At 36.5% G+C, this 12,846-nt stretch overlaps 1 protein-coding gene across 2 annotated transcripts in view; it reads right to left on the bottom strand.

Annotated features, from left to right (window-relative positions):
• Positions 1-12,846, bottom strand: part of LOC129776330 (neural-cadherin) — a 107,521-nt gene that overhangs the window by 10,009 nt on the left and 84,666 nt on the right. The window contains exons 9-11 of one of the 2 annotated variants that reach the window (XM_055781917.1): positions 10,084-10,325; positions 1,528-1,737; positions 1,234-1,404 (exon numbers count right to left, since the gene is read on the bottom strand). In XM_055781917.1, coding sequence (XP_055637892.1) covers positions 1,234-1,404; positions 1,528-1,737; positions 10,084-10,325 — 623 coding nt within the window. Of the gene's footprint in view, positions 1-1,233; positions 1,738-10,083; positions 10,326-12,846 lie in introns of both variants that reach the window. The other variant, XM_055781916.1, reaches the window with a different exon arrangement.

Here is a 12,846-nt window from a genome sequence, read left to right as displayed (position 1 = left end):
AAAAAATTCAAAATTTCAATATTTTTTTAGTACCTAAATGTTTGATGAATTTTTTTTTTGATATTTTTTCTTGATACACCGTAGTAAGATGCACATTCAGTATTTTCTTCAAATTTTTATCTCGAAGTTTTTGAGGATGGCGCGAAATAAAAGAAAAAGTACGTTTTTCATTATAGATCCTATGTCAAACCACATAGGGATTCAAATAAACCGTCATTTTTTTTATTTAATATTCTATACAATATTTGCCATACAGCTAGTGATTTGGTTTGGGGCACTTTTTACTCCCTTACCCGGCCAGGCCCTTTTTCATGAAGCGTTCTTCATCAAATGGAGAAGCTATTCTAGCAATAGACGGGGATCATGAAAGTTTCCAGGAAATACCTCTGATATAGGATACATGAATTGAGCAATCTTTATCGCAATTGTATTGGACCTAAGTGAGAATATACAGAATTTTTTCAATGGTTTTATTGGAATTACAGTTTTTCTTCAGAATCATGAATTTAGTTCTTTTGTAATAACATGCGGCATACTAAGTTGGCAAAATTGACGGTACGAAATAGAATCACCAATAATTGGAAATTTAGGCATACATAATGTAAATTGTAATCCAACTCAAATCATCGGAAGTAAGCTCCTATACGCAATTGATGACATTTTCAGATTAAATAAATACTTTCAAATATCAAATAAATAAATCAAAATAAATGAATACTTTCAAATATTCTAACATAGCATTAATGATCGGAGAGTCTATGTGTAAAATTCGATAAAAAATCGGAATGGCCCATGTTAAGTTAAGCATAAAACGTTAAATTTTAGCCAAACTATCAATCTGTTAAACAAACGGTAATACAAATTACAGGTTTATTCATTCTGATTTTGACACATTATATTAATGCTGCAATTCAACCAATAACTCAAAATTCGGTTTCCGTACACCTTTGAAATATAAAACCAATTTTCGGAACGTCAATGAAATGATGGTGTGACTCAGGAATGCAGTTCACGGTTGCGAATCCAACACTCACGGTTGATTCAGAAAATATCTACATTAATGGTTACGATTGTAGACCCATGTTGTGGCCAAATAACCCCCAGCCTCTAGAAACAAGTGAGCTTACAATATTTCATTCATTTCATGCAACGAGTTTCTCCTCCCTCCTTCGTTTCACATTCGAAATTGATCTGCCAATTGCAGCCAATTCCGTTCGAAATTAGCCAACTCACCTGACTGTAATGAGCTTAGCGAACCGGCCGTGCTGCCACCGCCTTCGTACGCGTAGTTCCGCAGGTCATCGAACGGGGGCGCGTTGGGGTCACTGTCGGCTCGCTTCTTGTGCTCCTCGATGAACATACCAACGTTCGGCTCGTGGCCAGGGCCCATCGTCATAACGGGATCTGGGGGCGCGTGAAATGAAACGACAAACAGTGCCGCAAAGTTAGCGAACGGTTTCCGGCAATCAAGTAACTTAAAAATAATGCAAAGTTGGCTCCCGCGGTCGGGCAAAATTTTGTACTTACACATCAGGGGTTGCATTTTGCACTGTATCAACTCCGGCATCGGTCCGATCGGAATCTGCAGCGGAGTGATGTCGTACGCGGTCATGTCGTCCTCGCCACCGCCCTCGTCATCGTAGTTAATGATGTTCTCTCGCACGTCATCGTCCGGGCCCGGGTATTTGATGTGCGACTCCCGTCTCCGGTTGTACACCACGAAGACCAACACCAGGACTGTCGGGAGCGTTTGGAATGAAATCCATTAGTATAACTTTATTACAAAATTCCGAAGGGTTCGAAAGAGAAGCTTTCCCGGAATGGGTTAATACCGTTCATAAAATACTTTTGCTAAAAAATGGAACGGTATGAACAACAAAAACTAGTGGCCTATATGTATTTCCACTATTTACAATAACAATCTTCGAGCTCAAGCACTTAAAGGTACGAGGGACGAAAAAACGAAACTAGCAATAGCAATCGAGAAAAAAATATAACATGGATGAAAAGAACGTGTGTGCGGCTTCGGAAAAGTTAACTGCTTCCAAAAGTTAGCTTTCCCCCTAAATCTAGTGCTATTATATGGCGAAGAAGTGACTGCTAAATGTGGGTGGGGTGAAAATATTGTGAGAAATAACACATCCAACGACAACAATAGAATCGTATGAATATTCTCACCGCAGCTTTGATACGGTGGAATCTCTTCTAGGGAAAACCATATTGGAAACACATAAAGGAAAGGAATTGCTTTTCGGGGACTGTGTCTGACGTTTGGGGTTACGCAAGTTGGAAAATGTTTCACTGCAGTTATGCAGTGCCTTGTTTTTCTTCTTCGTCTTCTTTGGTTTCAATGCTTTATCCAATGGTGATGGATTTATCGTGTTCGAAGTTTTTGGCTTCCCATAGTCGATTCTGAACTCAGTTCCGTTCGTTTCGTCGATTTCCAGTCGTGGTGCCTCGCCCTCCCCCTTCTTTTTGAAAAAGCCGTTGCAAAACTAAAGCTAAATACTTACGAATAAGTGTGCTGACACACGCAATCAGCGCAATGATAAAGTCCTTCGATGGCGTCAGCACCCCGGAAGCCAACAGCTCCAGCTCGCAGTGCATCCCGGTGTAACCAAGCGGACAAACGCACTCGTACTTCTTTGGCGGATTGTAGTCCCGACAGCGGCCTCCATTCTGGCACGGATGCCACAGGCACTCGTTGGTGTTGACACACTGGGCGCCCGACCCTCGGTATCCAGCTGGGCAACTGCAGCACATACACGCATACACACACACACCCATACACAACCAGCGAACATTGATGCGCACAGGTTCGGAAGTTCAAGGGTTTTTTTTGGCGTTTTGCGTATTTGTGTGTGGCATTGGTTGGTTGGGGGTGGGATGAATTTTGAATGGCCAATGTGTGTGTATGTGTGTTTGGTTTTTATGGTAACGGGGGCAAATGAAAAAGATTTTGGTGCCATAAAAAGAGAAGAAAAAAAAGTACGGAACAACATGAAACTTGCTACTCGCTACTACTTACCGATCGTAAAGTTAAAGTTTATTCATCGTGAGGTGGGTTAATGTCTATTTTCAATTTTGGGCGGGGGGAACGGCGGGGAAACGGGGAATATCAAACACGAGTCCGGGATACCGGTTACGGGGGCACTGAGTCGTACACTTTCGTTGGATAGTAATTTAAAATGATAATGAGAAGCGTAAACGTGAAAATCATGCAAACTGTGCAGAGTTCAGAGCAAAACGGAAAAAGTATGCTGACATACAAACGAGAGGTGGCCAAATTACCTTAGGGACAATACACAGATGTTTTTATATTTGTAAGATTATTTCTTGCTATGAGCAAAACTGTTACTATTCAAAAAAATGTTTACCTGCTATAAATAAAAAAGTTATCCGCTATGAAATTATTGATACGATAATATTACAATACTTATGGTCAGTGTTATTTGTCAAATATGTTTTTCTGTTTTGGTATATACTATCAGTGAATCTAAACGTTTCTTGCAAGTTTTTCTTCTGGTTTTCAAACTAGCTCTATGTTTTGAGCTACCGTGATACCCTACTACATTACGTTAAATTTTAATATCAATGTTATATAGTTTTACATATTTGATAGACGTACGTACTCTGAACGTTTTGACATACAAAATACTGTCTATGTCGTTTACATTGGCTTGAAAAATTCATTTCAGCTAAAAAATGTAATTGGAACATGAACACTTTGGTGTGATTCATTACTACTTCCGCCGCGGTTGCGACAGAAGCACTATCCCGCCCTTTCACCGTATTTCGCTGGGGCTCCGAATTCAAGCGTGGTCGTCGTACTCTCATGAGGGACGTTTATCATGCATCAAGTTCCACTTTATGGGCATTAGTTCCACTCCAATACCTCCAATTTTGCACGAAACTTTGGCCGACAAAAAGGATTTTTTTGGTTGGTGAGTGATACCTTTTTCATAGTTGGAAAAAAGGCGAGTTTGAACCCACATGGAAGTGTTTTGATCTTCATGGAGAATACTCCGGAAAACAACGAAGCCATTTTCTATTGATTTTTTTTTGTTTATACTCTTTTTCTCAACTATTAACGAAAATCACCCTCGTGTACTTCAACGTTCATCGACAGCATTTGGTGACAGTCAACCATAACTTAAAAGTTCCACAAGGGAAAGAGCACCCAATTCAGAAGAGCAAAGTGTGACTTTGAAATTTTAAATTGATGTATGAAGTGCTGTAGCTTCAATGCAGATCAAGTATACATCTGACGAATTCCATGCCAACTTGTCTTAGGAGCATAATCTAAGATAGCAGTGAAACGTTGTGGGTGTAAATACAGTGATCATTTAGGCAACGTTGCATACTTGAAATGAATTAGACTACTTTTTGGAAAAGGCCCAAGTTTTTTTTCATAATTTTCTACAACAATTTATAACTCAAAAACCAGAATATTTACACAATTCTGGTCAAAAAATAAAATGTGGAAATTGATTTTTTTTGAGAAAAATTATACTGAAAAAAATATTTTAAAATTGAATTCATTTTTCTCAAAAACGTATTTTTTTTTAAATTCTCACAAAAATATGAATAGGCCTTAAATTTCCTAGCAATACACCGCGGAAGATGGACACTTTTACAGGGAAAAGTTTTTCTAACAACAACTTTTTCATGTTTTCTTTGGAAAAATTACAGCTAACCCTAATTTTAGAGTTAAGATAGCGATATAGTTTAGTTTACATATCTTATTAAAATACGAACTTTTATGGAAGACGTCAACTTTCTACCATTTATAGTTTCTGCAATATATGGCATCTTTGTATGGACAGTACTGAAAAAAATAAAGTTATAGTCGTAATATTTTTGTGTGTAAATTCTCACGTTTGACATGTTAGCCACAGATTTTTTTTCAATAAAATATTTTTCTAAAAATTTGTTTGATATTTTTCAATGAAAACCTAAATAATTTACTACATTTCATTCTACAACCAACATTTTCAAGGTCTTAAAGTTTTGAGTTGAAAACTTAGTTGAAAAAATTCAAAATTTCAAAAAAGACTAATTCAAAAATTGTAGGACCTACAAAATGTTGGTTATAGAATATTTTAATGTTTTCATTAAAAAAATATCAAATGAAATAAAAAAAAAATCATTAAAAAAATTTCTGAAAATAAAAAAATTCTCATAAATATCCTGTTTTAAAATTCTAAACAAAATATATTTCAATAGCCCTTACAATTTTCAACAAGCCACCTATACATCAGAAGATGGGCACTTTTACAGGAAAAGAGTTTTTCCAACAACAACTGTTTCATGTTTTCTTTGAAAAAATACTTCTACTGTTTAACTCGTAACATTTTCATATGTAAATTACCGCGATTTACATATTCTGAAACCTTTTTTCCTACCTAGAAACATGTCAAGAACATGTCAAACGCGAGAATGAACCCACAAAAGTGTTACGAGTAAACATTATTTTTATCAGGAGTCTCCATACAGAAACGCCATATATTCAGAAAAACTCTAAAAGATAGAAAGTTGAAGAATTTGATAAAAGTGTTCTAAATTATTCTAAAAAAAATTATTTATACTAAATTTTTGGTATTTTTTTATGAAAAAACAATTTCCCACATTTTATTCTTTGACCAGAATTTTTTAGGTATTATAGTTTTTGGTTGTAATTTTTTGTAAAAAACTAAAAAAAAATCAAGTATGCAAAGTTGCTTGAAATACCAATGGTTTTACACCAACAACACTTCACTGCAATCTGAAATGTTGCTACCAACAGCCAGTCGAGTTGGCATGAAATTCGTCATCTTTTTAGTGCTAAAAGTTTCTGTTTTTGTACGTACATATGTATGTATTTTATATGTACAAGTCGGGACAGAGTTATTTTCATTTTTATCCGCTATATTCTCAACCGAACCAACCCCAAATACAATTGCCGTAATTAATTTGCTCTGATTTGATTCTTAGAATGTCCTTGCATCCTTTACTACGAAGCAATTTTCTATGGAATGAAAAAAATACCCGTCTGTAGGTATTTGGGAATTGTATCATCTTTTACACTTATGTTTATTCCTTTAAAAAAATTCTGATGTTAATTACTTATTTTACCGTTGAGATGCATGGTTAAGAATTAATGCGGTCTAAAATTTTTTTTATTTTTTTTCGATTTAGCAAAAAAATCCGATTGCCAAACAATGCCAGAGTTTCTTTCTTTCGCACCACTGCACAGTGGGATCGTGAGACGGTAGACGGTCAACATTTTTTTTAATTTAATATATTGTAAAAAAAGCATTAACAGTACATTAAGTATGAATCAAACATTGTAAAATATTGAGTGAATAGCACAGTGATGTACTCGAAGAGTCCCGACTTTGAAAATTTATGTTCTGGTATTTCAAACTATGACGAAACAAATGATGTTGAGTATTGGTACACAAACATGCAGATTTTTGAATAATCTAGAACGTAAAAGTGACATATTTTCGCTCTTCAATCACTGTACATCGCATTGGTGTCAAATTTGAACTTCTGAGCTTAGTGTCTCGACAAAGTTATGTATTTCAATGTTACCAAGCACTTTGTGGAAGATATTGTTGATATTATGTGATTTATGTGGAGCTTCAATTAAAAATATGGTTTAAGGTACACTCCCAAGAAGAACAGTAATATCTTTGCAGAACTAAGAAATAAAATTCATACATCTTAAGCAAAGTTTCATGCCCTCGATAGCTGTATAGTCGATAACTCAAATATCCCGTAAGTATAAAACAAAATTAACTGAGTAATACCCTCACTGAGTAAGAAATAAAAGGAAAATGTCGACTTATCCGGACCAATATCCTGAACAACTTCTCTCAAGACATCTAGTCTCTAAAAAGTACAGTAGGAAAAGACAAAAAATTGAGTCTTTTTTTAAGAAAGGCCTTACTTTGCACTGGACTAATTGTTGATCAGCAAATAAAAGGTATTTATGAGAACTTTTGAAGAAAGAAATACTGAAATGCATCTCTAATATTCTATTATTGAACGAAGTTCTCACTGTTCTTGATACCTGAAAAATCACATGAAGGTTTTCTTTAAGTTCCGTCCAAAAGAAGACATTTGGAACGCACGTTATAATTTGTTTTAGAAAGTTCATATCACCTAGGAAGACCGATGATCGGTTAGATGGTTTGGAAGTTACAGTTTAAAAAAAATAGTTTTCGAAATATACCTCAAAAACGTAAAAACAAGTCTTCCTTAGGTTTTGATGTTTTATGTAAAAAAGTCTCAGTTTTCTAAAAATGTGGTAAAAACTAGAGCCTCATAGGTCTTATTACCACCACCTTAGCACGAAAACCACCAAAATCGAACTTTTTTCGAAAATTTCACCTAAAAGAAGGCATTTGAGATTCCATATAAGATGTTTTTTTCTGAGAAGTCTGCTAAAGTATCTTTCTTTTGCACTTAACACTTTACGGACCGCTCACGAGATTTCTCGTGTTTCGCGTTCTTTCTTTACGGGCTTGTGAAATTAGCCGATAAAAGTTTTTGTTGCGTGCAAGTTTCTGTTGAATGTCATGCTGGATTTAATCAATAACGAATTGTTTCAGTTGAAATAAATTGATTGTTTTTTCAAGTAACAGCCTTCAAAATCTATATTTTATATAGATTTTATATAGATTTTGATTTTTATTTTCCCATATTGACCCATGCTCACGTTTCAGTCTATAACTTTTCTCTGTCACGATCAATAATAAAATGATTTATGTCGAAAGATGAATGATTCAATTCACTATCTAATGTGCATGGTATTGAAGGTTGTTACTTGATAAAGAATCAATTTATTTCAACTGAAATAGTTCATTATTCATTAAATCCAGCAAGACGTTGAACAAAAACTTGCACAAAACAAACACTTTTATCCGCTGAACTTTCATCCAAATGAACTGCAAAGTTTAAAGCCTCTTAAAAACTTGCAAGCAAAGCAAGCAACTTCACACAAGTCAAAACGTGCTGTCTCAGGCGTATGTCTTACAGATTTCTTCCCGGTCCTTAAAGTGTTAAGGAATCCCAGATCGGTTGAGATTCGAATTGAGAGTGAACAAGATTCGAAAAGAGGTTCCGATGGCTGTTCAGGAATTATGAAGGATGAGGTTCAGTGGTTATGAAGCATAAAGCTGAACGAAACAGTCATATAAACATCACACTAAGGGTAATTGCTAGTTGGGTTCTGCGTGAAGGAAGCCCAAAAATATTCAAAAACATTATATTGGAGGAATTTCTCGATGGAGATCCGTGCCAAACGTAAGAGGAGCTTGCTCCAGCATTAGGAGTGACACAGCAACCTATTTCCAAGCACTAGAATTCATTGAGAATGATTTAGAAGCAAGAAATTTGAAACTTTTTTTATCCCTTTTGTTTATTTTAGGCTCGTTAGCTAAAATTACAGCTAAAATTGTAACAGAGCCGAATTTTAGTCGTGTACATGTCACATGTTTATCATATCTATAATTAGCAAATCACACAGTTGCCATTTTTTCGGCGTTAGAGTATTCCCTTTCTATACCATTGCATATGGTACACATTTACACAGTAGCCATTTAGGCGTAAGAGTTTTCCTTCTGTTCTTCCATTATCCAGTTAGGCCGGACAGCGGAGACAGTTGATTGTTCTCATTGTTGAGTTATTTATAGAACAGCAGCCCGATGTGTCTTGCAGAGCAGAGCAGTTGTGTGAATGAATCGATCTTATTTCGACCGTCGATCGATCTCCATCGCTGATGATTGTTGCGTGGACGTAGTTATTCTGTAACAACACAAAGATGGTCAAATGAGGGCCATGAGTTTTGAACTCACGATCGATCACTTAATTAGCGAACGCGCAACCAATGTGGCTACGGAGACCCCCAAACGAGAAACAACTGATCCAGCGACAGAAAAGAATAGGTTTTCTTCATTGCATCGTGACGGATGATGAAAACTTGATTCATCACAACAGACCAAAAAAAGAAAAAAAAACTTATGGGAACTGTCCGCTCATGTTTCTCTGCCGTCGGTTTGGCCAAATATTTACGCTTTGAAGGCTACAATACAAGAAGAGGTACGAAAAATTTATTTTACCGCATGACGACGCCTTACCCAATTAAACCAGCTTGGAAACACTCAAATGGAAAGTTCGGTCCTACCCGCCATATTTTCCAGATATTGTGCCGTCCGAATAATACTTGTTCCGTTCGATAGCATATGAAACTACTGTCTGTAGTTTTTTTTTAAATGATTCATTGAAAATAAAAACCTGTATTCAAAGCAGAGTGTCTCAAAGAAGATCTCATTCTCATCTCCTATTTTGACAACTCAAAATTTTTATTTTTCTCTATCTGTTTCGTTCAAAGAGAAGATTTCTTGCGTCTATACAATATATTGTTACATCTAACCTCTGGCTAGTACCGAAGGGTGCATGTCATCTGCATTTCGCGGAGGTTAAAGTGAAAATCTATACGGAATCTATATCTATTAGATGTATATTTATTAGAAACTCGATTACTGCCACAGTTCCAGAAATAGTCCAATGAACAAGGTATTTTAGCACTCGATTCTGTACCTTACCGAAGAGTCAAAGAATCGACAAAAAAAGTTATCAAATGACAGGTGAGTTAAACATGCTAATTGATGATGCTCGATACATTGATTGAAACTCATAATAGGAAATGGAATTACTACTTCGAACTTTATCAAGGTACAAAAATCCGTACAAGAAGCGTACCTTGACACGTAGATGTTATAATAAAACTAAAATGTTAAGTATTGAAAATTCGTGAGCTGACATTTGACCCCGAAACGTCTTATATTCGTTAGAAAAATACATTCAAAGTCTCTTTTTTATATCATAGCACATAAAATTTTGAACAAATTAAAATGTAAAATGAAATGAGAATATTAAAAATGTACTGTCCCCAATAACTACAGCAAAGCATATACAGGCTACTAGAGTAACTAACTACGACGAACTACAGTAAGCAGGAAAGTAACAGTGGCTTAACGAGGGTTACCACACGGTCACTACGGTTCAAAGAAAATCTGAAATAAAAATGCTCACTCAATATGATTAGTAGACACACAAGAATGGCGGCTAGTGCACCCATGCTCAGCTTCAGCGTCTGTCCCTCCTGGATCAGCTCACAGTTCTCGCCCCAGAAGCCGTCCGGGCAGTCGCAGCGGTACCGCAGCCGGGGCTCCTGATTCACACAGATGCCCCCGTTGAGGCAGGGCAAATCGAGACACTCGTTCCTGTCCATGCAGCCCTTGGCGTCCGGGGACATGACGCGACCCTCACCGCAACTGTTAGTCAATATGTTAGTAATATATGCACAGCAAAAATAGGGAATGGTGGTAGTGGTTGATGGGTGGCAAATGGGTGGTCGTATGACGGATAAGTGGTGCAGATGAACAATGGTGAATGATGGAAAGGTTCGGTAAATAAATGTGCGATGATTGTTAGAAAATGTTGGCAATCCGTCGGCAGGGTATATTTTTAAGTTACATCTTAATTTACTACATGTAATTCACGTTTCCTTCAATTAGATTCGATATTGCCTCATAGTGGACACCAGAGTATTTCAATGATGGTATTCTCAACCGCCCATTTGGTACAACAATTTATCTCAGGGACTGAATAGAAATAAATTCAACTCCCCGACTTAAAACACAGTTCATGAAAATAAATGATGTTTCACTTTAACAGAACAGATTTATTTTATATAATTTAGTCAAAAATGATGGTGTGTTTGATTTCAAGTTTAAAGAAAATTTGAATGAGATCTCAAATGTATACTATGGAATTGCTTCAGTAAATATAAAAAAAATTTCACAATAAGTGTTCCGAGTGTTACAGACATATTTTCAAAAGTAAATCTTGGTCAAGCCACCTCATGAGAGTGAAAAGTTTTTCGCTATTATCCAACGAATTTCAAAAACGTACAAAAGAAGGGTATGGAATGAATCAGAGCGAACATTCCATCCACCCATATTCGTAGAAACAAAAACATACTAACAAATCAGCGCAACTACCGAAGTTATTAAAAAAAATCAAACATCAATTTTGCTTTCATGGGAAAAATGTTCGTAATTTCCACTAGCATTGCGCGGAAGGGCGGCGATAAGACCGATGTAATATTTCTACTCAGCGAATATTAAAAATGGTATGATCTGCAAAATCACTCATATCCATTGGTTGAGCACAAAACACAGTACAGCAAAGGGAATCGCGGTGGTAATGGAAACACCAAGCGAGCATGATCAAAAACTATAAACCATCCCCGCGAATGCGGGGCGGAAAAGGGGAACTCATGGTATGTTTTTGTTTTTATTTGACCGGTTGACCAGTGAAATAAATGGGAAACGGAAAACACTGGCGCAATACGATCGTAATCTGACCGCGGCATGGTTGGAGCGGGTATTAGTGGAAATAAATGAAGCAATCGCGAATCGTGCTTTTGGATGGAACGATGGGTGCTAACAGGAACACAGCTATCTCGGCAAAACTGATGAAGAGCATAAATAAAATCCGATGGTGTAAAAAATGGGTAGTTTTCCGCGGATAATTTGTTGTTATGCTTCGGCGGATACATGATACGAGTCTCGATCGAAGAGTCATTCGATAGCCGTATAATTTAGATGCTAATCGAAGTGGAACCAACGGAATACATCATTTACATTGTTACGACATCGAAATTACGTAAAATGTACTTGTATTTACATAACCTTTTTTGGTTCGTTTCTTTTCAATATTCTATTGCTCACATTAAGGCATTTGTTTTAACGAAAAATATCGATACACCCTCACTCGAATCACTTCGAAACGGTGATGGAATAGATAAAAATATTCTCCACGCCCACCTCTAATGACATGTAATGGAATAACTAATCACTTTTTTGTCCAGATGAGATTTGGAAGAATAATGTAATGGACATGAACTATTTATAGTAATACTCGGAGCATAACAAACTAATGTGGTAAAAATGCACAATTAATTCCGTTTGGAGTGATGAAGCACACGAGTTCTGGGAAACGAAAAAAAAAAAATGCCACGAAGCAACTCCTTTTAGTCCAAATCCAATGTTGTCTTGGTAAAAAATATATTTATCTCTGTCAGTGTGGGGTGAAATGTTCAGTCTTTAAATCATAACGGATTATACCGGCGAAATTCATTATGGCGATCGATACATGATGTGGGTGTAATCTAAAGAACCGAATTTCACAGTCTCACGCAAAATTGCGATTCGCGGGAGTAATATTCGGAGAAAAGGTCTTCCAGAGTGGGGTCTTCGAATAAACCTTCATTACCCTGAGTAGAATTAATGTTGAGGTGGCAAAAAACGGTCGAATCGTAACATTGAGATTAGGCTGATCCTACTGAGGAAGTTCGCCCTAAAAGGGAAGGGATTATCTTCGTGATGAATAAAAACCATCCAAATTTTGCGACACCATTTGTTCGATCGGAAACATTGTCTCGAAACAACAGTGCAGAAATGCCAGATGGAGTTTTTCGAATCTGCGGATTTCTATGTATTCTTTTTATGTTTTACAATATAATTGCATAACATTCCATATTTCGATTAAATAATCAAACCAACTCAATTAATTTTGGGTGAAATGGAATTTCAATAGAAATGTTGCTTTTTAACACTTTGACGGCCATGAGTGTCGTACTGCACTCAAAAACTATTCCGTTGGGGTCATGAGTGCAGCACTGCACACGCGAAATTTTCCAAAGTTTCAAACGTATGCGCCACAGCACACGTTTCACGTTAAAACTAATGTGTTTTTTGCGGTTTCTACTGGCCTCAATACATAGTAGGA

Source organism: Toxorhynchites rutilus, chromosome 3, assembly GCF_029784135.1.
Source record: "Toxorhynchites rutilus septentrionalis strain SRP chromosome 3, ASM2978413v1, whole genome shotgun sequence".
NCBI lineage: Eukaryota > Metazoa > Arthropoda > Insecta > Diptera > Culicidae > Toxorhynchites > Toxorhynchites rutilus.
This window is presented reverse-complemented; position numbering and strand designations above follow the sequence as displayed.